Source organism: Manis pentadactyla, chromosome 12 (assembly GCF_030020395.1).
Source record: "Manis pentadactyla isolate mManPen7 chromosome 12, mManPen7.hap1, whole genome shotgun sequence".
NCBI lineage: Eukaryota > Metazoa > Chordata > Mammalia > Pholidota > Manidae > Manis > Manis pentadactyla.
In genome coordinates this window covers 2,142,069-2,164,053 of record NC_080030.1, presented here as the reverse complement: position 1 = coordinate 2,164,053, position 21,985 = coordinate 2,142,069, and the positions used below count along the sequence as shown (strand labels likewise).

General features: G+C 63.2%; 1 protein-coding gene across 5 annotated transcripts; it reads right to left on the bottom strand.

Moving 5' to 3' along the window:
• Positions 1-1,417: 1,417 nt before the first annotated feature.
• On the bottom strand, positions 1,418-21,797 carry CSNK1G2 (casein kinase 1 gamma 2). Of its 5 annotated transcripts, none has more exons than XM_057489662.1 (12): positions 21,581-21,797; positions 8,573-9,011; positions 4,088-4,128; positions 3,879-3,948; positions 3,644-3,792; positions 3,299-3,479; positions 3,145-3,225; positions 2,956-3,040; positions 2,724-2,872; positions 2,521-2,604; positions 2,341-2,447; positions 1,418-2,267 (listed from the first exon to the last, which is right to left on the bottom strand). In XM_057489662.1, exons 2-12 carry the CDS (start codon positions 8,754-8,756, stop codon positions 2,007-2,009), a joined length of 1,392 nt encoding a protein of 463 aa, XP_057345645.1. In that variant the 5' UTR covers positions 8,757-9,011; positions 21,581-21,797; the 3' UTR covers positions 1,418-2,006. The 5 variants fall into 5 exon arrangements, with proteins under 5 accessions (XP_057345645.1, XP_036746494.2, XP_036746495.2 ...); XM_036890599.2 differs by having other exon boundaries at positions 3,299-3,533; positions 21,581-21,794; XM_036890600.2 differs by having other exon boundaries at positions 3,299-3,533; positions 8,573-9,008; positions 21,581-21,794.
• Positions 21,798-21,985: the final 188 nt, after the last annotated feature.

Genomic DNA, 21,985 nt, shown 5'->3' with positions numbered 1-21,985 from the left:
AAATGGAATCATTTTCCTAGGATGTGCCTCGCACTTTGTCCTCTGATTTCCCCATGTGTCCATCCAATGTGGAGATTTAGGTCATTTTTTCAATCTGTAAAGCTTCCTTGAACAAAAAAACTGCTCATTCCGATCAACCCCTTCAGAGACTGCTGGCGTGTTCCCCCTCTGCCGGCCTCCTGCCGTTCGGCCTTCCCTCCAAGGCCCCGCACTTCGCGTCGGGTCTTCTTGTTCTCCTGTCCTGCTTCCGTGCCCGTTCCCACGTCTCTCTGGGAGGCTGGGGCACTTTGCAGTTTATTCCTCGCTTCTGAAATCATGCTTCTCACCTTTCCTTCCTGAAGCCGATCAGTTGCTTCCAGGTCCACTTTCTGCCCGTTTCTGCCCTCTGTGTTTGGATTTCTGATCCCTACATCCTCACACCCTGTGGGGACAAACCTTGCCGACACCCGGCCCCAAGGCCGGGCTTCCCCCTCTCTAGCGTGCAGGCACACCCTCTAGTTTTCCTGTGAATTCACCCTCTGCTCTGGTTCCCGTCCTGCTTTGCCCCCAGCATGGCCCTGCAGAGGGACAGGTGGCCGGGGCCCCACGAGGGCATTCAGGGACTTCACATCCTGAAGGGTGGGCAGTGATCGTGCACCCCTGGTCTTCCTTCTGGGGAAACATCAGGAAGAGAGCAGGGGTTCCTGCCCGTCTTCACTGACCCAGAATTGCCATTGAGCTTTTTCCACCAAGGGTTGTTGGTCATCGCTGCCATCCTGGTCACAGCCTTACACACTGGGCCGCTGTAACAGAACACGGGGACTGGGGGATTCCGCTGGCCTTTTCTCAGGACACTATTTCTCGAGGTCCTGGAGGCTGGATGCTGGAGATTGGGCGCCGGCAGGGCTGGTTCTTGAAGAGGGGCCACAGATGCCTCCGTCTCCGTGTCCTTGTGACCCGGAGAGGCTCTGGTGCGCCCCTGTCCTTGCCACAGCTCTCACCCCACCATGGGGGCCTGCCTTGTGGCCTCAGCACCTGCAGAGGCCCTGCCTCCCCACAGCCTCCCGTGAGGCACCAGCAGGGTGCAGTCAGGACCCCCAGGGGCCGTCCCGGGGCTCCCACTTGTGAGGCACACTCAAGAGCCCACCACCCAGACACAGCCGGTACCGTGTCCCCTGCACACTTGCCTCAGTGTGTGCACGTGCAACTACCAGGGCAGCAGTTCTGCAGTGGCCGCCTTGCTTAGCCCTTCTCTCTGCCGGCCGCCTCCCCAGCAAACCCACGCAGCTCTTACATGGACTGGGCGTCTGTCACTTTGACCAGCTCTAGGCCAGGGTGCCGCCGTGCCTGCTCCTGGCCTGTCCCCCCACCCAGGAACGCAGGCCTCTGAGCTGCCACCAGGCTCAGCCAAGCCTCTTGGAAAGACTGGACACCACACTCGAGATTTCCTTCTCCTTTATTTTTTTTTAAAAAAGCCCCTAAGTTCTATGGCTTCCAGGAAGCATCAGACAAATGAAGTGCCATTTCTGTACACTTTGTAAAGCAAGACCTAGACGCACACGCCGCGCTGGGCTGCCCCCGGCCCTTCTGCCCCGTGCGGCTGCAGGCCTCGGGGGACCGCTGAGGCCCCCGCCCGGCAGGGCTGCCCAGCCCGCACACGCCTCGGGGCTAGGACCCGGCTTTAAGGCGCTTGTCTCCCATGGCTCGGCCGGGGCTCTGCGCGTACGGAAGTGAGAGGCCCACGGCACGAGTGGCCATGCAGGCGGCCGCCCCGGGGCAGACCCTGGACGCGGGTCCGTGAGGCCCAGGGCCACCCCAAGGGGCCACCCCGCCGGCCCGAGCTTTGGTGCAGCGATTTGGTTGGGGGGGCTGCCCCCACCCGCCTTGCCCTTCGGTTCAGGGAGGCCCGGGGCAGGCTCACCCCCGGCAGCAAGGCCTGCAGCGCCCCTCGAGAAAACGGCCTTTGGATCGAGGAGAAAAGCTGGATTTTATGACCCACCGGGTGGGCTGGCGCGCGGCCGCTCTACTCACTTCAGCGGGCGGGCCGCGTTTGCTTTTCCTTGTTTTAAAAAGTTAATGCTCTCGGAGGGGCGGACTGGACGGGCGTGGGGACGGCGGCCGGAGTCTCGTGTGGAGGAGGAAGCGGGCGGCTCCACTGGCCCGGCCATACGCGCGGCAGGGGACAAGCTTGCCCGGCCACGGCGGCAGGGGTTCAGGCCACCACCACCCCGGGTCACTTGTGTCGCTGCAGGGATTTCCTCTTTCTCCTCTTGAAAAAGCAGCAGCACCTGCGGGGAGGGGTGCGGGCAGTGGGTGGGGCCGCCCAGGGCACCCGACCCCCCGCCACAGCCCGCGCCTTACTTGGTATCGTCGGAGACCTTCACGTCCGCCGGCGCCGTGATGGGCGCGTTGGAGTGCCCGGCCGTGGGGTCGTCCGCGTTCAGCTCCCCGTTGGTGGAGTTCAGGGCCTGGCGGGGAGGGGCAGGGGTCACGCGGCCGCCCCCCGCCCCACGGGGCAGGGGGGCCTCGCCCGGACCTCACCTGGTTTTTGCTGTGTGGCTGGACTTTGTCCCGGGGCTGCGGCTGCGAGGGCAGGTCGGTGTGGACCGTGCCGATGGGCGTCGGCTGCAGGGGATGGACGTGGCGCTGAGGCCGGGCTGCGGCCCTTCCCCACATGCCAGAGGCCCCCCGCCTAACGAACCCCAGCCCCCGGAGCAGGGCCGCCCCAGGGGCCAGCCGCGTACCAGGGGCTTCCCGGCCCAGTCGTAGTCGTAGTCGAACACGAAGCCGCTGCGGTCCAGGAGGTCGGTGAGCAGCCGGCGCAGGTAGTCGTAGTCCGGCTTCTCGAAGAAGTCCAGGCGCCGCACGTAGCGCAGGTACGTGGCCATCTCCTCTGCAGAGAGCCGGCAGGGCTCAGCGCGGGGCCGGGGGCGCGGGGCGGGGCGGGGCGGGGGCACCGGGGGGCGGGGCCCTCACCTGGGAAGCCCTCGCAGAGCGCCTCGATGGGCGTGGCCCGCTTGGTGTCCCCGATCTTCTGGTAGCGCTCCTTGAGCGTGTCGGCCTGCGGGACAGCGGTCAGCTCGCCCCGGCCGCGCCCCCCCTTCCCTCCCCCACGGGCGCCTCCCAGGTCCGCGCCCCCCTTCCCGCCCCCCGGCCCGCGCCCACCTTGAGCCCCTGCCAGGGCAGGCTGCCGCGCAGGAAGTACATGAACATGTGGCCCAGCGCCTCCAGGTCGTCGCGGCGGCTCTGCTCTGCGGGGGGAAGCAGGTCAGCGCGGCCCCCGCGCCCGCCCGCGCCCCCCGGCCCCTGCGCCGCTCACCCTTGCCCAGGTGCGTGTTGATGCTCATGTAGCGCGCCGTGCCCGTCAGGCTCTTGTGCTCGCGGTACGGGATGTGCTTCTTGGTCTCGGGGTCGATGTACTCCTTGGCCAGGCCGAAGTCGATGATGTGGATGGCATGCTGCCGCTTGGTGCCCGGGCGCCCCACCAGGAAGTTCTCCGGCTTCACGTCGCGGTAGATGAGGCTCTTGGTGTGCACGTACTCCATGCGCGTGATCTGGGGACAGGCCTGGGCGTCGCTGCGTCCCGCCCCACCCGGCGCCCCCCCCCCCGCCCCCCCCCCCCCCCGCGGTCTCCCAGGCCCCCAAGCTCCGCGCCCGCCCGCACCAGCTGGACGGCGATCATGAGCACAGTCTTGAGCGAGAACGTGCGGTCGCACAGGTCGAACAGGTCCTCCAGGCTGGGCCCGAGCAGCTCCAGCACCATGGCGTTGTACTTCCCGCATGGGCCGAAGTAGTAGACCTGAGGGACGCCCTCTGCGGGGACACGCGGGGACACAGGGGGACACGCAGGCTCGCCCGCGCCCGCCGCCACCGCCGCCACCCCCGTGCCCGCCCCGTACCTGCGGCACTGAGCTGCTTGTAGAAACGGTATTCCAGGTGCAGCTGTGGCGCCCGGGACTTGATGGGCTCCTACGGGACCAGGCGCACGGGATCGGTCACCACGCCCTCGCGCTCCCTCCTCCCGCCCAGACCCTGCCTGGGCTCGGGACCCCCGGGGTAGGCGAGACAAGGGCCCTGGCTTGGGGGGCTGGGGGAAGGGCGGACTCACCAATTTGATTGCTACGTATTCATTTGTATAGAGATTCTTTCCTACGGAAGAAAGATGAGTCACTGCAGTGGGGGGACGGGCAAGCGGCAGACCCCCGACCCTCCAGGGGTGCTGCCCACCACGGGCTGTGCCCAGCTCCAGGTCAAAGAGCACGCCCACAAGGTCCCACCCACCACCCTCCCCAGGCTCTGGACCAGCCCCCAGCTCACCCCCAGCCCTATTCCCCCAATTTCTCCCATCAAAAAAGCGAAAACACAACAAAGACCCCTAGACACCCCCTCCTCCTTCAGCAACCTGTGCTGCCAAGCCAGAGAAGCGCACACCCCTGACAGGTGCCCCCACTCATCCACCCCTACCTCACTGCCCCTAGCCCTGGGCCTGTCCCTAATTCCAGATGGGACCTTCCCCTTGACACCCACCTGGTCCCCAGCCAGGACCTGCAGACAGCTGGCAAGCAGCCCCGGGGCATCCCACTCCCCCACTCCCCAGGGGGCTCATCCTGCAGGCCCCTCCCCCTGGACCCGGGCCCTGCCCGCCCCCCCCGCCCCCTCCTGTGGCGCCCACCCTGTCAGAAGCCCCTGGCCAGAAGCCACCTGGGGAAGGCTGGTCATAGTCCTGTCTGGCAGAGGACTCCCTAGGGCTCCACGCCCACAACTGGCCATCAGGGCGGCAGGACAGGCCAGACCCCCAGGCCCCAGCCAAGACCCTGCCTGGGAGGAGGCCTTGGCTCACTCCTCCTCCCTCTGCAGTGGACAGTCCACGCGATGCCTGCCCTCAGCCATTCCTGCTCCACCCACGGGGTGGTGGGGACACCTCAGTGAATGACCTCAGAGGCGGAGGCAGGGTCCCCATGGCCACAGCCCCTGCCTGGTGTGCTCCAAGGAGGCTGTATCCTGTGCGCCCGGCGTGAGTCTTGCCGTTTGAGGGCCTTTGTTTCCAAGGGCACCTCTGAGCAGCTTGAAGGTTCCCCCGGCCCTGCAGGAACGCCACCAAGTCCACACAAGAACCTGCAGAGGGACACGCCAACTCCAACTGCCCACTCGGAAATCCACCTCTGGCCGTGCCGGGTCCTCGCTGCAGAGCCTGCACACCCTTTGTCACGCCATCCCGACAGCACTCCATGGGTTCGGGCGCTCTTGCCACGACTGTTTTTACCTCTCCATCTTCCAGCTATTCGTGCTCCAATAGAGAAATCCGCTTCTGGCCGCTCGCCGCGGGTCCTCGGCTCTGCACGCGCGTCATGCTGCCCAGCTCGGGCCACTGCCATTTCCTCTTCTCAGTCTTTTCCCCCTTTGTCCCACTTACTGACACTGGCCAGAAGGGGTGAGCAGAGGGCCCGTCCCCTGCACTCAGTCCTGACACCTAGATGCTGGCAGGGACAGGAGGCTCCCTGGTCCTGGGTTTTGTCCTGAGTTTTCATAAAGAACAGGTTTGCTTCGTGTTCAGCCCAACATTCTGGAGCCTCAAACACATGAGAGAGTGGGAAGCACACACACGGCCTCGCTGCCTGGGTCGTGCAGGGAACAGTCTGCCTGCCCTGGGGCATCTATCCCATTCACCTCCTATTTTTTGATGCATTTCAAAGCTGCAGAGGGTAGTACCCTGCCCAGACCATCCCAGAGGAGCTCAGTTTTCTTGCAGCTCGTCTTTGCCTGGGGAGGTGACATTTACCTGTAAAATGCACACACAGCTTAGGAGCAGCATTTGAGATTTGGCAGATGGGAGTCCTGTGCTGTCCCAACCCCATAAGGCAGTGCCGCCCCGGCCTGTCTCCACCTTCACCTGCTGAGAGGGGGCCTCCTTTACGTGGCAGGACGCCTGAGGTTCCTCTGTGCTGCCGCAAGTGGGCTTCCTGTCTTCTACTGAGTAGCACCTATCCCACTGCAGGGACGCGCCCTGGTGGCTCACCCAGTCACCTCGGGGACACCCGGGGCTGTCCCCTGCAAGCAGAGCTGTGGTGCATGTTGCCACACGGCCTTCCTGGGGGTGGGCCCAGGCCCATGCCAGCAGGGGTGCAGCACGCTGCATGCCTCCACAGCTGACGGGGCAGGAGTGACCCTGGCCATTTGACGGTCTGCTCTTGGAAGGTCTGTTTGTGTTTCTTGCCCATTTTAACCAGAGTGTCTTTGTCACTGAGCTGTCCTTTCCTGTAGCGTGGGAACGGGTGCTTTCTCAATGGTGCTCGGTAAATACTGCTCCCAATCTGTGGCTCGCCTATGTGTGTTCTTGATGATGCTTTCTGATACAGAGACATTTTACATTCTGACGATGTCCTACTGATCCTTAATGGTAACTGACCATTTTATTCTCCGACTTGTAGAAGAAACCTTTGTTCTGACTGCGGCTCTGAGTTCTGGGGAGCTGGCATGAGACGCCTTGGGCTCTGAGAGCCTCGCCACTGTGAGCAGTATGAACTGCATGCGCAGGAGGCAGGAGCGTCCACAAGGCCTGACAGAAGGACTCCTGCAGGGCTGTAAGCAAAGCAGAAGGAAGATTCCGGGGGCTGCAGAGAGCTGGAGCTGCAGCCATGAGCGCGTGGAGGCCTCCCTGAACTCACAGCTGAAAACCCAGAAAGCCCACGCCTTGAGAGAAGGGCGACTCCAGGCTGAATAATGTCTGCTCTCAGCCTGCTCAAATGAAGCCAAAACCAGCCCCTGACAGAGTCAAGATGAGTCTCCAGGATGAAGCATAATCAGACTTTAAACATGTGGCACTCACCATGTGCAACATTCAAAACATCACTAGACAAGGGAAAACCAGGAGGAACATTGGACTGTAACAAGGGAAACAAAGTCAGAGGCACCAAAGCTGCTGGCATTTAAAAGAGTTATAAGTGTGTTCAAGGATTTAAATAAAAAGATGGGCAAAATGAATGAGCAGATGGGAAATCTTGAGAGATTAAGGGATTCAAATGGAAGTGAACATGTATAATTGGGGTCTGAGAATGTCAAGAGGGTAAGACTGATGCAAAAAAACACATTTGAAGAAATTATGGCTGATATTTTTCCTATTTTAATGAAAAAGTGTCAACATACAGATCTAAGCAGCTCAATGAATCCTGAGTGTGATAAACACAAAGAAAACCACACCTAAACAATGCAAAATTAAAACCTAAAACCAAAGATCAAAAGGTAATTTTCCGAACAGCTCCAGAAGACACATTCTATGCAGAGGAACGATGCTTGGCAATATCAACAGTCAGGGAAATGCAGAGTCCACAGGGAGACACCACTTCACACCCACAAACACACTTCACACGGGAAAGCCTGAAACCCCGGGCCAGGGGGGCAGGGGTGCGCAGAGCTCCCACAGCTCCCACAGGCACTGGCGTGGGGCAGCTGGTTGGAAATCAGCCTGGCAGATCTCGTAACACAGACTCCTGTGACCAGCACTTCCGTGAAAGCACAGGTATGCAGGACCTGAGGCGGGTGCTCAGGGCGGCTTCACTCAGCAGCCACGCCTGGGCTCAGACGTCCCTACGCAGAAGCACGGATGGTGGGGCCAGTCACGCAGAGCCACAAGGCAGGGCCTGCCGCCAACACGAGCGACACATATGCTCAAAGCCGTGCTTATGGCAGAAGCCATGGAAGAGGAGATGCACCTAGAGCCTTCAAGTGTTTTAAACTGAAACCTGATGCTCCCCCACGGCCCCTGTGCACCCTCACCTGCCTGCACACACCTGTACTGTGAGCTATCGATCCTGACACCCGAGGACAAGTCCCCAAAGTGGGCACAACACCACCCCCGGCTCCAGGTCAGGCCTGGGCCTCTGCACACACGCACGTGTCCTAAGGGGGCAGCAGGGTCGGTTTGGGCCAGTGGGCTCCACCAGGTAAGCTGACGAGCTGGCCACCATGCTGCTTGGGGCCACGGAGCCCGGGCTGGCCTGGAGGGCACCCACCTCTCTGGTGCCTCACGCAGTGTCAGCTACTGAATGACACATGTCCACTAGAGGGCCCAATGCCATCCGGGGCACCCCTTCCACCAGCAGACTGTGCACCCCTAGCCCTTGCTGGTCTACTGGCTCAGAAACCCTAAGCCTGGGGCTTCTTGAGGCCCCGTGGCCCAAGCCCAGTCTCAGCAGCCTCTGGAATGGCCCAGTGGTGGCTCCGGCTCAGGATGGGGGCCCCTGGGGACGTCAGACCCCAGCAGCACTGGCCACTGGATGGGGCCCAGGAGCCCCCACTGCTCCCAAGGTCTGGTGCTGGGCAGGGGCTGAGCAGGCACACACGCCTGGACCCACCGGCTTACAGACTGCCAACTTCTGGCCCAGCCCTCGTGCTTGGGGCCCAGACACCCCAACAGGACTGCCCTTCTACATGCAGGCTGCGGCCAGCATCCATCCCCCTGCATCCAACTTTACCCTGGGGGAGCAGGCTCACACTTACCTGTGTGCCCAGTCCCAAGGACTGGGGGGCATCTGGGCGTGGGGGCAGCCCCATTTGGTTGGCCTCCCCCCCCCGAATGCAAAGGGGTGCAGCTCACCTAGCCGGAGCTCCCCGAAGTTGCCAGAGCCGATCTTCTTCCCGACCCGAAAGTTGGGGCCCACCATCAGGACCCCCGAGCTGGTCCCCGAGCTCCGGACGCCATGGCTGGCCCGGCTGCCGGTCTTGGACATTCTCCGGCCCTCCTCTGACTCCCCTTTCCCTCCTTTCTTGTCAAAATCCATAAGTTTGTGGTACCCTGGCCTCTCCACGGTGACTCTGCTGCCGTGCGAATCCTGGGTCTGTGGAGACCTGAGGTCACGGGTGGCTCTTCGGGGCTAGTGCCCCATGGTGGCCTGGCAGGCTCCCTGCTAGTGGTATGCGGGGGCTCACAAGGGCCCGGCTGAGGCGCTCATCTCGGTGCCCTCGGTGTCACATGCAAGGGGAGGCCACATCCTGCTGGCAGGTCCCACTGCCTCAAATCTCGTGGCTCCCAGCTGCTGGAGAAACAGAGGCACTGGTCACAAGGCTGCCCGCCTGCCATGTGGCCCGGGGTGCAGAGCACAGCCCGGCAGGGGTCCCAAGAGGGTGACACCACGCAGGGCGTGAGCAGTGGGGCAGCATTCGGGGAGGATGTCTGAGGGCACGAGTGTGACTGTGACTTTGAGGGCCAGGGCTGGGGTGACTCCAGTTGCTGCCAATCGCCTGTGTCCAGGTGAGATACGCTGTCACGTGCCTGCACACCCCGACCTGAGGACCCTGTGCTGACAGCTGATGGCCGGTGGCGACAGAGGCCCTAGCATCCTGAAGCCAGGAGGGGAGGCCCAAGCCTGGGCGCAGAGAGGGACAGGAGCCTCCTCCAAACCTTCCACCAGGCTGAGGGACACCCCTGAGAAGGGGGGAAATGACAAACAGCGCCGCAGAAGGCCCCCAAGGCCAGAAGACAGGCCCCACCTGAAACCCAAGGCCTCAGAGCCACCTGCGCCCCAGCCCCCAGCCCCCATGGGGTCCTGGTGACACTGAGGCCCCCGGGGCCTAGTTCCAGAGGCCTATGGCCGTGGCCAGCTACTAGGTGAGGGCCGGGCTGGCTAAGAGCAGCGAGACAGGGAGCTACAGAGGGCCCTGCCCCTCACTCAGGCTTTGCCAAGGCAGGCAGGTGCGCTCAGAGCTTGGCAGGGCCGGCCAGGCCCGGGCGGTGCCTGCCACCTCGGGAAGGCCAGACTGGACCTGGGGTGCCAGGCTGTGGCTGTGGCTCAACAGGCACTGAGAAGTCCCAGGACACAGGGAGGTGGAGACCCCCACACTGGGCAGCAGAAGGCTGGGTGCCCTGAGAAGCAACGGGGCGCCTGCCTATGGCTCCGGCTCTGCCCTGGCCTCTAGGCCCCCCAGGCTAATTCTCGCTGCAAAGCCAAAGGAAGCTCCCTGAAAAGAGAACCTGAATCTGCTCCGATAAATGCTCCCCCCACCGACTCGGACCATGGCTGCCCGAAGGCCTGGACGGGGGGTCCTGCCTGCTCACACTCCTGTCAGGACCTGAGCAGCCACCACCCAGCTCACGCCCGTCCCCCATCCCCACAGTCAAGGCCTCTGACATCTGTGATGGCACAGTGCCCCCTCAAATGCTTGTGAATGGTTATAATGACAGGGGGTGACCTGAAATGTGGGCACCAAATTGGCATGGGGACAGATCCTTCACCTCACCCACCAACACTAATCAAAGCGGAGGCTGGGGCAGAGGAGGCCATAGGTGCCTGGCCGCAGCTCCCATATCGGCCAGGACAGCACAGGGGTCTGCCGCCCACTGCCATGCAGAGGGAGGGGTGCCCTCACCCACCATCGAGGGCCTGGCCAGCTGCAGAGGGACCCACGGACGGCTGGAACCAGGTCCTGCTTCTCACGGGACCAGGGCCAAGACTCCACTGAGCCCACAGGAGCCTGCAAGGGCCCACAGTGGGCAGAGCCAGCCCACAGCGCAAGGCTGAGGGGCACGGGGTACGCACACAGCCGCCTGTGCGCACACGGCTCACAGGCTCGCCTGCTCAGAGGGCCCTGTCCAGACTCACACCCTCCACCAGCCTCCTCGGGGATCATACTGCGGAGGGACCTGGGGACCAGAGTGGGTGAGGAGGTGTGGGGGGCGGACCCATGAGGAGCAGGGTTGGACACGAGAGGGCACAGCAGGGCTGCAGGGACCTGCACCGTCCCCACACCAGAGGCACCTCACTGCCTCTGTACAGCCTGGAACCCGTGAGGGGGTTGGACGGGCTGGGGCCAGTGACTTCCCAGGAGGGCGCCCGTGCTTCCTGGGCCCGTGCAGCCTGCCCCCCATATGCCCCTGGCAGCCTGCAGGAGTCCCTTCAAGGGCACTCGGGGTTGTGCCTGAAGTCGCCTCTACACAAACACACCAGGTGCTATTAAAACCAGAGCCATGGAGACTGCCGCGGAGGGTCCTCCTCGGAGCCCGCCCCTGCTCCGGGGCACGCCCTGGGGGCGGCAGAAACCCTGAAGCAAAGCCGGCCCCTTTTCTACTTGAGGGGACAGCACGCTTTGTTTCTAAGGTCCTGGTTTATTGTTACTTAAGCTATACAGCCGTAAAGCACGTACAATTCACTCTTTAAGTGTATAAGTTAGTGGTTTCTCATATATTCAAAGCTGTCCAACAATCCTTACTAGTTCCAGAACATTCTATCTTCTTCATAGGTAGATGAAGTAGCAGCGGTGCAGTTGGGGTCACTTCACCCCCATGAGTAGTAACCCTCCCCTCCCCAGCCCCTGGCACCCACGAGCCCACCTTTTGTCTGTGGACGTGTCACAGAAATGGGGTCCTTGTGTGTCTGGTGTCTCATTGAGCACTGTGTGTTCAGGGCCCGTCCACGTGTAGCACATGGCAGGGCTCCATTCCTGTTTGTGGCTGCGTGATGCTACCTGTGTGGGTGGACATGTGTGTTGTCCACGGACACCTGGCTGTTTCCACCTTTGGCCATCGTGAGTCATGACGTGGTGGACACGGTGCAGGTCTTGTGGACATGGGCTTTGGTCGCCTGTGGGTGGCCATCCGGAGAGTGACCTCTCCTGGCTCAGACAAGACTGTTTCAAGCGCCTGCAGAGCTGCTGGCCGCCTCGCACCGCCGCGTCCTTCCCGGCTCCCACTTGCTGGCTCCAGGCAAGGCCACTGGGGGTTGTAGGGTCTGCACTTCCTACGGGCCGCAGGGGGCCTGCAGGGGCTGTGCACACAGCTGGTCTTGGAAACACCCAGGGACTGGAGGAGTGGGAAGGGGCAGGAGGTTGACACTCCACGGACAGTAAGCAACAGTTTTTACAAAAAGTGCCTGTTTCTGGAAATCTCCAAGGGCAGAAAACTGAAGCCCCAGCCCTTGTCCATCCTGCAGAGACTGCGCAGCCGGGCACCTCTGTTCCTGGACAACACACCTGGCATGACAGCCTAACTCCCTTGGAAACCCTGGCTGTAGCTGGTGAGGACAGGAGGCCCGGGGACTGGCAACTCTCCTCCAGGAACCTGGACCGTGACCGTGGGGACAGGGCATACGTGCTTGGTTGGGCTTGTCGACAAACACTTGCCACGCACCCCTCATCCCCCTAAGCTCTCTGTCCCCATGTCCTGGGGGGACCTGAGGCCCAGGGCAGCCAGCAGCAGTGGGCCACATTCCCACCCCTCTGCGCTGTCTCCTCTGGTGTGTGCCTCCCCAGCAGACCCCGTTCCTGGGGTCTCATTCCGGAGGGGGATGACTGTTTGTAAGCCTGCTTTAAGTAGCAGGCGGGGTGGGACCACAGGACGCCTCTCCGGGGGGGGGGCACCGTGGAGTATCAAGTCTCGGTGTGAGGATACACAACCAACACAAAACCAGACATGCACCCACACGCTGCCCCACCTGGGGCCTCTCAGCCTGCATGACCCCACAAGACACCAGTGACCGTGAGCACACGATAGCCGGGGCTGGCCCCAGGAGCCCGTACCCCAGGCAGGTGTGTGAGGGGCCTAGACCCCAGCCCTCTCGGACAGCCCCTGCCCACGCTGCCAACAGGAGCTGCCATCCCCAGACCTGGTGGGCAGTGCAGACGGGCAGATGCTATGGAAGGTGGCCCACACAGCACGGCCTGAGCGCCCCCGCCCCAAGCATCTGGGTCCTCTCCTGGCTCTGCAGGCCAGGAGGGACTCGTGGGACAGTAAGATCAAGTCACACGCTGGCCTGTGGGGAGCGGGGACAACATGTGCCAAGCCAGGGCTAGGCCCAGAGCCGCGTGTCCACCGGCACTCTTGGTGGGAGCAGGGTAACCTGAGTCCTCTCGGGAGCCCAGTGTGTGGCGACAGCCCTGGCTCAGGCACCAGAGCTCAAAACAATGACCCCAGGGGAGGAGACTCCCATTCCCAGATAAGCCCAGTGTCAACCCAGGCAGCACAGCCCCATTCCACCGCCTCTCCCTGCCCCCCACAGGCGCCCCCACACCGCATGGGTCACGCAGAGGCTGCTCTGGGTCAGGGCTGTGCATCCCGCAGGCGAGCCTATCTGCCGGGTTCTTCTAGGGATCCTTCATCTTGTCAGGGCCAGCTCTCCTGGCGGAGGCCCCATAAGCCCCACTCAGTGATGTCGCAGTCCCTGGCTGACATCACCAATACAGCCCCAGCCCAGAAGCAGGCACCTCCCTTCCCGGGCAGGGGCACTCAGCCAGGGGTGCTGACTTGGAAGCGCCAGATGCAGGCGGGATCCAGGCTGCGGCCCCTTCCAGGCATCACTGGACACAGCGGCCCCCTCAGCCCGAGCCCACCTCTGTACCACAGAGACCTATGGCACAAGCAGGCAGGCAGCACCTTACCTGGATTCCCCCAGGCCCAGGACCGCAGCACCCCAGCAGCCACATGCCCCTGCACCATGTCTTGGCATGCATCTATGCACTGCTCCCCAAGAGGGACCCAGACCCTGACACCACAGCTGAAAAGTCCTAGGTTCCTGCAAAGTCATGCTCTGATAGAGAGTAAGTAGCCCCCGATGGTGCAGGGGAGGCAGCCCCCGGGAGGAGGCCAGCGGTAGAAGGGACTGCGCAGAAAAAGACCTAACAGGTGGAGCTGAAGGTGAAGGACCCCACCACCACCAGGCAGGGATGGGGAGCACACCAGCGTCGAAGGTGGCAGGTAACAAGCAGGACAGGGCAGGGAGAGCACCTTCGTGGACACCATCATGCCAGCCAGTGGGGTGCACTCAGAGCTGGGCACACATGCCCCCAGAGGAGAGCCAGGAGGCTGTGCAGCCCAGCACAGAAGGCAACTGAGCTAGCACTCCTGAGGAGAGAAGACGACATACAAGGGACAGGAGACCAGGCAGCAAACGGCTCCCCCAACGCATGCGTGCACACATCCCAGGCAGGGGGCCGGAAGAGCAGGTAGAGCGCAGTTTCCTTACAACCTTTGGACAGATGTGAGGTTTCCTCAAAATTAACTTGATTACAAAAGAGGGATGGGGTGCACACCACCCACTCCGAGCTGGGACTGGGCACGAACAGCTGGGGGAGGGGCAGGGACCAGAGTCCATGGCTAGGACAGGACTCCACAGAGGCGCTTCTGTGGCACGTGAGGGACAGGAGGTGACACCTGAGCCTGGGTTTTAAGATGCAGCCTTGCAAACGTGGGGCTATGCAGGGACCTGCCAGGCGCGGTGCTGGTAACTGCTGGGCCTGGGTCAGGGTGGGCTTGTGTACCATCCCTATGTCCCCATAACAAAGAGCAGAAGCAGCAAAGGGCCTGGGCAGAGGGCCTGGGGATGCCGGCCAGACTCTACCACAGGGACAGTGGGCAGGGCCCATCCACCAGACAGCGTGAGGCCCAGGATGATGGATGGGGCCTGCTGCATGGGCAGAGCTGACCCACCAGGCAGCCCCAGCTCCCACTGACCAAGGGCAGACCCGCTGCTGCACCACGTGGCTCCCTAGCTCAGCACTGCCTGGGTCTGGCACAGTCCTGCAGGAAGCACCTCTGGAAGCTTCCGCTGTCAGGGGCACTGGCCTCTCTCACAAGCCCTGCCCGCACCGAAGCACTGCACTAACGGCCCATGGGGGGTAGAGTGCGACCGTCCCTGAGCGACCCCATGCCGGCATGCCTGCTGGCCCAGGGACTGCCTATGCACCTTGCACTGGCCCCTGTGTCCTAACCCTCACCATCCAGCAATGAGACCTTACTTGCAAATGAGGGGAGACCTAAGACTGGCATCCTCAGGGCCCAGGACACCAAGGCTGCTGCAGCTCCGGACACCGGGAGAGGCAGGAAGGACCCTCCCCTCAGTAGGGGCCGTGGCACTGTGACCCCTGGCTTCTGGAAGGGGGCGGGGCCTCCCGTGGAGGAGCCTAACTAGGCACTAGGGACCAGCGGCCGCAGGGAGGCCCCGACACCCTGACATGGCTGGCAGGCAGGCCTGCCCCCCAGCGCGGCCATGAGAAGAGCACCAGAAAACCCCGGCGGGCTGTCCTGCAGCACCCCCGGCCTCCCGGGTCACCCACCCGAGGGACCCGCGGCCACCCTGAGGGGCCGGAGTGACGCGCAGGCTTCTGTCGGTGAGACTGCTTCGGTGCTGACGCAGCGCTGGGGATGGGCGTGGGCACTTGGGGTCTCTAACCTATTCTCCCTGCAGTTCAGTGAGTCAAAAGCCGTTCTAAAATAAAGTTTATCTAAATATAAAACCCCCCAACCTCCATCTCCCCTGGCAGCCCCCACCCAGGCTCCCAGTGGCTAGCAGGGCACACTCCTGCCTCAGGATCTCTGCACCTGCTCCCCCAAGCATGGACAACAACTCGGCCTCCTCGAGGACCTGCAGGCCATCTGGGCAGGGCATCAGGCAGGGCTCAGGACTGCACAGGGCGTTCGTGAAACAGACTGGAAGGCCAAACAGAAATGGGTGGAGCACAGAGGAAGTATGAGCCCCCTCTGCCTCCTGCGCATCAGCTGACAGGTCCCCCATGCAGAGGCCTCCACCAGGTGACAGAACAGAGCGCACGCCCACGCTGTGCCACGCTCCCCAAGTGCTATGTGCCAGAGGAAGCAGGCGTCCGTGTCCGGAAATGGGCTCCAGGCTCAGCTCTGCAAAGGCCAAGCAGGGAGAAGACCCTGGACTGCCCCTCTGTCCCTCATGCTGGACTCCTTCCCCTCCTGGTGATCACATGCCAACAACTCAAACACTGGGGAAGTGGTGGGGTCCTCAGCACCCCAGGAGCGAGCATGGGGAGCTCCTCAGAGCTGTCAGGATGAGCGGTGGATGGGAGCAGGTCAAGGCTGCAGCTGTGGGACCCCCCCGTGGGAGGACAGGAGGCGGCCCCGAGGCCCCTGCCAGCCAGCATGCCAGGGGAGGAACCCTGCCCTGCCCACCTGGAGGAGTGGTGGGGAGCTGCCAGCTCCCCCTGGAACGGAGGTACTGTGCCACCCACCGACACGACAGCCACCCTTCCGGCGCCACCACGGACCTTCCCACCACAGTCCTCACCCCCGGGTGTCCCCACACGCGGGCTGCCCTTCCCTCCCAAGTCAGAATCCCCACCCAGAACGCACAGAAAGCAGGGGAAGGTGTGGGGGCTTCATTTTCCAAGGCTCAGCTGGGATGACCTATGCTCCCTGGGGGCGGTGGCCCCAGTGAGGGGCTGGCCCCAATTCCGCACTCCCCCTGCCAGCCTTTGGGAAGACGCTGAGTGTGAACAGAGCCACCGGATCCTGGATGCCAAGTGATTCTTCCTGAATGTTGTTTACATTTCACTGTGGTTCAACTTTGCACATTAAGCACGTGTAGCTTTTTGTTACTTAAAACACCAAAACCAGGACCCGTGGCCTAGCAAGGCCAGCTCCAGGGCCTGTCATCGGATCCCCTGCTCAGAAGAGAGGTGACAGAAGCAGGGGGCCCACGACCCCGGCCACAGGCCAGCATGCCTGTGAACATGTTCACGTGTAGGACCCGGACACCAGGCACCTGCTAATGACTCCCAGCTTTCTAGGACATGCAGGGCAGCAGTAAGGGTTCCCAGACTCTGAGGAGGCAGAGAGGCCATGATAAAGGGTCAGACCCCGGGACAGGAGAGGCCAGAAGGCAGAGGCTGGCGTGAGCAAGGCTGGAGGCCGGGGAACAGCGCAGCTGCTGACCCCTCAATTGGTTCAGCGCGGGACTGCCCAGTGCGCATCCAGGGAACCCGAGCCCCACGCACCAGTCCGCAGCAGCACGGGTCACGGGGGCCAAAAGGCAGACATGGCCCAGGTGTCTATCAGCTGACGAGCGGACACACTCATGTCCGTCCACATGCGGAGCACCACGCAGCCACGAGGAGCAGGGACGCCCTGCCACACGCCACACATGGACGGACTCTGACCACACGTGTGTGGGCCACACAGTGTGACCCCTTTTCTGCGACACATCCACAACAGGCGGATCCACCAACAGAACGTGGGCTTGTGGGTGCCGGGGAGGGGGTGGCGGGACGGCCAAATGGGAACATTCTGGAACTAGAAGTGCTGGTTACACAACACTGTGACAGCGCAACCCTTGGGGAGTCTCACAGTCTGTGAGCTGTATCTCTAAGAACAGGGAGTGTGGTACCTCAGCAAAGCCATGCAAGAGGACTCGGAGGACGGGTTCCTCCATGCAGACCACAGTCTGACACACAGGGCGGCTGCGGCCGGCCACACGTCCTGCAGTGGGGTGTTTGGCAGGCTTCCACGACAGACACGGTCCCAATGCATTTCAGAAGCACCGAGAGGGGTGTCCACATGGAGCATGAGGCAGACGGCAGCCTGGCAGCAGGCCCCCCATGACCTCAGGCCCCAGTGCCCTCCAGACCTGGGCCAGGATGCTTGGGAGGCTGCCCCACACACCCGTGGGTCAGGCAGCACTGGTGATGGTGAAAGACTTGGAGGGACCCCTGCCTCTGGCCAGATGCCACAGAGCAGCCAGTCTGGTCCCCATGAACAGGCAGCACCCTGACTCTAGCCCCCCAAGGCCGGCCTGGAGGCAGAATGGCCCCCACTGCCCCGCCACAGCCCCACCCAGCCCTCCCATGGTTACGTGGCCTGACGCCAGTCTAGGGTGGACAGATGCAGCGGGTAACGCACAGGGCACCCAGGGTAACGCTGAACTTCAGATGAGCAATGAACAATCTTTGGCATAAGTGGGTCCCAAGCCCTACTGCTAAGCATTTTCAGTTGCTACTCTGACACTGCAGCCCCGGCAGAGCCAAGCCAGCAAGTCCTCAGCAGAAGCCCCTGGTGGCAAGGGCCACATTTTCTACTCAACTCTGTGTGTTTCTCAAAGTAATTCTAATGAAAACTTACCTCCCAAGTGACGGTGCGCCACGAGTTAGACATGCACCTCAGCATCCCAGCAGCGCTCTCACCCCAACCACAGGGCTGAGCGGCTGCCACGGACACACCGACTTAAGTAAAAGGAACCTCAGCTGCTGCTTCTCGTGTTCAACCACGTCCACTGTGTGTTGCCAGCTCCCCATGTAGCCAAGTCTGTTCTGAGGGGCCAGAGGCCAGCACCCTGGGGGATCTGAGCACCCATGCCTCCAAAACACCTGTCACCACCCTCAAGCTGGTACCGGAGCAGCTGTGGGACAGGAAGCTGGGCCTGGGCATGAGAGGGCCCCCAGCTTTGGAGACGGGCCAGCAAAGGGTCTAGGGGTAGGGCTCACCACTCTCTGTGGACAAGGAGAGGGGGCCTCCCAAGCACCCTGACTCCTACCAGCTGTGGAGGCGTCCCATGGGCCTGTAGACCCCATAGCACAGGCAGCTTCCCGCTGCGGACCCCAGAAGGGAGTGTGACCGACACAGGGTAGCGTGGGACCACAGCACATCTGCGCCTGGTCCACCCTGCGGGACCTCAGCTGGGCCGCCTGCGCAGACCTGCCCCAGGGTCCTCTCGGCTGCCTCCATCCACACAGCTCGTTGGACCCAAGAGCAGGCTTTGCACCATAGGTCTGGTGCGCTAGTCACCGACCGCTGATACCTGCCCAAGGGAGCACTTGCAAACACACGCGGCCTCCCCTAGGATGCCTCTGAGCTCCAGAAGAGAAACATCTGTCAGGGGTGCATCTGGGTGGGGGTTCCTAGGAGTGGCTGTGCGCTGCCCTGAGTGAGCAGAGCACACGAGGCCTTCTGGGGCCAGGACCTTGAGTGGGGACCACCCCTGCGGGCAGGGTGGGGCATGACTCCCGAGCCAGGAAGTGGTGCACGACTCTCCATGGCCCTCGGCCTACCAGGCGGGTGCAGGACCAGGAGATCATGCAGAAGGGGCTGCCACTGCGGGATAGGGCAGGAGGCAAGCAGGTGCTCAGAGCGCCCAGCCACCGGGGTCCCCACTCCCACGCCAGGGCAGTTCCCAGGGCACAGGGTGGCCATCATTAGAGCTTCATGAACAAAGCCTCGGGCCTCAACTTCCTCATCTGTGGAATGGCACAGGCCCCCAAGGCTCCCAAACTGGGGGCAGATGTGGAGTGCCAGGGGCAGGGCTTTCCAGCCCAACCAGACCTGGGCCCCACCCCCTCCCCGGCAACCCAGAGTGCACCAGCACGGAGAGACACAACCCTTGGAGCATTCCCCAGCGCAGGCCGGACCCGCCCCAGCGTGGCCACCACCTGGACGAAACAGCAAGGCATTCACTAGGTGAGCGCAGCCACTGCACCCTGGCGACACCAGACCGACCACAGCCCCAACCTGCACACCTGGGCTCCTTCCCAGGGCCCGTCTCCCATTCAGGGCAAAGCACAAGCGGCCAACCCACCCAACATCCCCAGAGACCTAGGGCTGGCACCCTGGCCAAACTGCACCCCCAGGCCTTCTGCCTGCCCCTGGGAGACAGCTGCCAAGACAGGGACCTGACCCCACAACCAGGATGAGGGACCCCATGGCTCCTAAGGCAGCCTGGGGCAGCTCTGTGAGGACTCAGGAGGGGCAGCAAAGTCAACGGGGAAGACGTTACTGGGTGTCCCCACGGCCGCCTCTAAGTACGGTCTTGTGGTGACTGGGAGGGTGGGGGCACCCAGGCCTGCCCAAGAGCTTGCTCAGACCCACCTGTAAACCCCCATGGATGCAAGTGGCCCTGGCCAGCTTTCCTCCCAAACTAACAGCAGGCATGCTGGCTTCCCCAAGGCTGGAATGAGCAGAGAGGAAGGGTTTTGATTTTAAGAAAACCTCACCTATTTCCTCATGCACCCCAGAGGTAACTGACAGATAGTAAAAAGGATGAGGGGAGGCAGACGGGGTCGGACCAGCAGCTCAGAGGAGTGAGTCTGTGCGGGGTCTGTCCTCAGAGCACGGGGCTCCCAGAGCCAGGTATCAGCTGCTGTCCCCACGCCTCCTCACAGACATCAGCAGAAATCCAAGTCAGACAAGAAGCCACTTCACACGACAAGGCTCCAAGTGCAGTCAGAAAGCAGGCCCAGGCAGTGGCCAATGCAGAGCCCCAGGGGGTTTGCCCATTGCTTGCAGGGTGGGCTGTGGGGATTTGGGGGGATCCCGCCAGCTCCTTGTGGAACCCCCCCCACCCAACCACCAGCCATATCTCCACCTGCCCAATGCAGCTGATACAACCGGCTCCCTAGCCCAGGCCCTGGCCCTCCCCCTGGGACCCCAGCCACCCCCCAACAACAGGCCCACCGACACCAGAAGGGGGCAAACAAAGCATGTGGGGCCCAGGAGAGGCGAGGGGGAGTGAACAGGCCTGAGTTGGCTCCTGGGGGCACTGCAGGAAGCCCCCGGCCCAGAGCCCAGAGTGTGGAGGCACAAGCGAAAAACAGAAACAAACTACTGGTGCCGACCGCAAGCTTCCCCTCCCCACCTGGGGGCCGGCTCCCACCCGCTCTCCTCACAGGGAACCCCTCCCAGTCCGAGCAAGTCCCCGCGGCCGCTTTCCATCCTCTCACACCTACCAACTACAGGGGCCAGGGAGCACCAACTGAGCCTGTCTGTGTTGGAGGACCAGGAGCCCCACAGGATGGCATGCGAACAACCCCGAGGCCCAGACACTGGACAGGCCTGGGTCCCTCTCTGGAGGGACTAGGGAAAAATTCTGGACTCCACCTACGCACACAGACCTGGGCAGTTTCCTGAAAACAATGCCATCCGGAGGCCAAGGGGATAACCCAGCCACCCCGCGGCCTGCCTAGGCCGACAGCCTAGACGTCACTGCTAGGCATCTTCCAAGCCTCCCCAGCCCCTCACATGAAAGCTTCCCCAGAAAGCTGGGCAAAGGGGAGCAGGGTAGGGAGGGGACCAGTGTGGCTGGGGCTTGGGGCCCACAGGCAGCTCACCGCCCCCCCCCAGATCCGAAGTGTTTCCGGAAAACAAAACTGGTGGCGAGGGCGGAAGGGGGAGGGCGCAGCCAGGCCGAGAGCTGGGAACCCCTAAGCCGCGCCAGGCACCAGGTCGCCCCCGAGGAGACCCCTCCTGATGAAGGCCCCTGCCCACAGGCAGGGAGCGGGTGTGCCGGCGTGCGGAGGGGAGATGGACAGGTGGACAAGGGTAGGGACCCAGGGGAGAGCGCTGGAGGGTTAGGGGACAAGGGGGGTCGGCAGTGGGCTTGGGGGACAACAAAGGAAGACGTGGAGTGGGGCCAAGGGGACAGTAGGGACGGCAGGATATTATTGGAGGAATTCGTGCGGGATAACGAGGTCTTTAGTGTGGGCACCGGAGAGGATGAGAGGTGGAAGGGTCTGACTTGGGGGTGGGGGTCAAGATCTGGAGTGCAAAAGGGCGGGGGTGAGGAGTTGGGGTCCACAGTGTGGGAGTCAGCAAGGTGCAGGGGGGCCTGGGTGAGCGTGCAGGATCACTGGCGGGTGGAGATTAGGAGGGTCTGGGCCGCAGCGTCAGCGGGGTTTAGGGGCGGTAAGGTGCGCGGGTCCAGGGCCTGCAGGGAGTCCGGCGATCCGGGGCGCGGGTTCCGCGGACTGTAGGGTCGGCGGGGTCCGGGGGGGGGTGGAGGGGCCCGCGAATCCGGGGTGTGGGGGCGCGGGGTCCGCGGGCTGTAGAAGCGGCGAGGTCCGGGGCGCGCGGTCGGGGCGGCTGGCGCGGGAGCGCGCGAGTCGTTACCTCTCGGCCTCCGCCGCGGCCGTGGCCGTGGCCCGAGGCTGGCGGGCAGCGGCCGGGCTCCTCAGCAGCGCGGCGCGGGACCTCGCTCCGGGCCCCGCTCGCTCTTCGAGTGCGGCTCCGGCGCCCGCTCGGGCCCCCTCTCCCGCTCCCGCGCCGCCGGCCTCCGCATGTCGGCGCGGGCCGTCCCCGCCGCGCGGGCGCCCGGCTCGCCCGTCTCTCAGCGTCGCCCGCGGCCAGGGCTCACGCCCGGCGTCAGGGAAGCCGCGCCCACTGCGCAGGCGCCGGCCGGCCGCGCCGCACGACGTCACAGCGCGGGGCGGGGCCTTGAGCCCCCCGGGCGGCTCTGTACGACGGCCTCCGCGCTTTGCGGCCGCTCCGAGGTGGGTGGGTGGCTGCTCACGGGGC

Coding starts and splice junctions, on each gene's coding strand:
- CSNK1G2 (XM_036890599.2), bottom strand. CDS start 8,756: ATGGATTTTGACAAGAAAGGAGGGAAAGGGGAGTCAGAGGAGGGCCGG. Junction 2,873..2,955: donor GCTCTGCGAGGGCTTCCCAG/GTGAGGGCCCCG, acceptor GGCTCTCTGCAG/AGGAGATGGCCACGTACCTG. Junction 2,605..2,723: donor ACTGGGCCGGGAAGCCCCTG/GTACGCGGCTGG, acceptor CATCCCCTGCAG/CCGACGCCCATCGGCACGGT.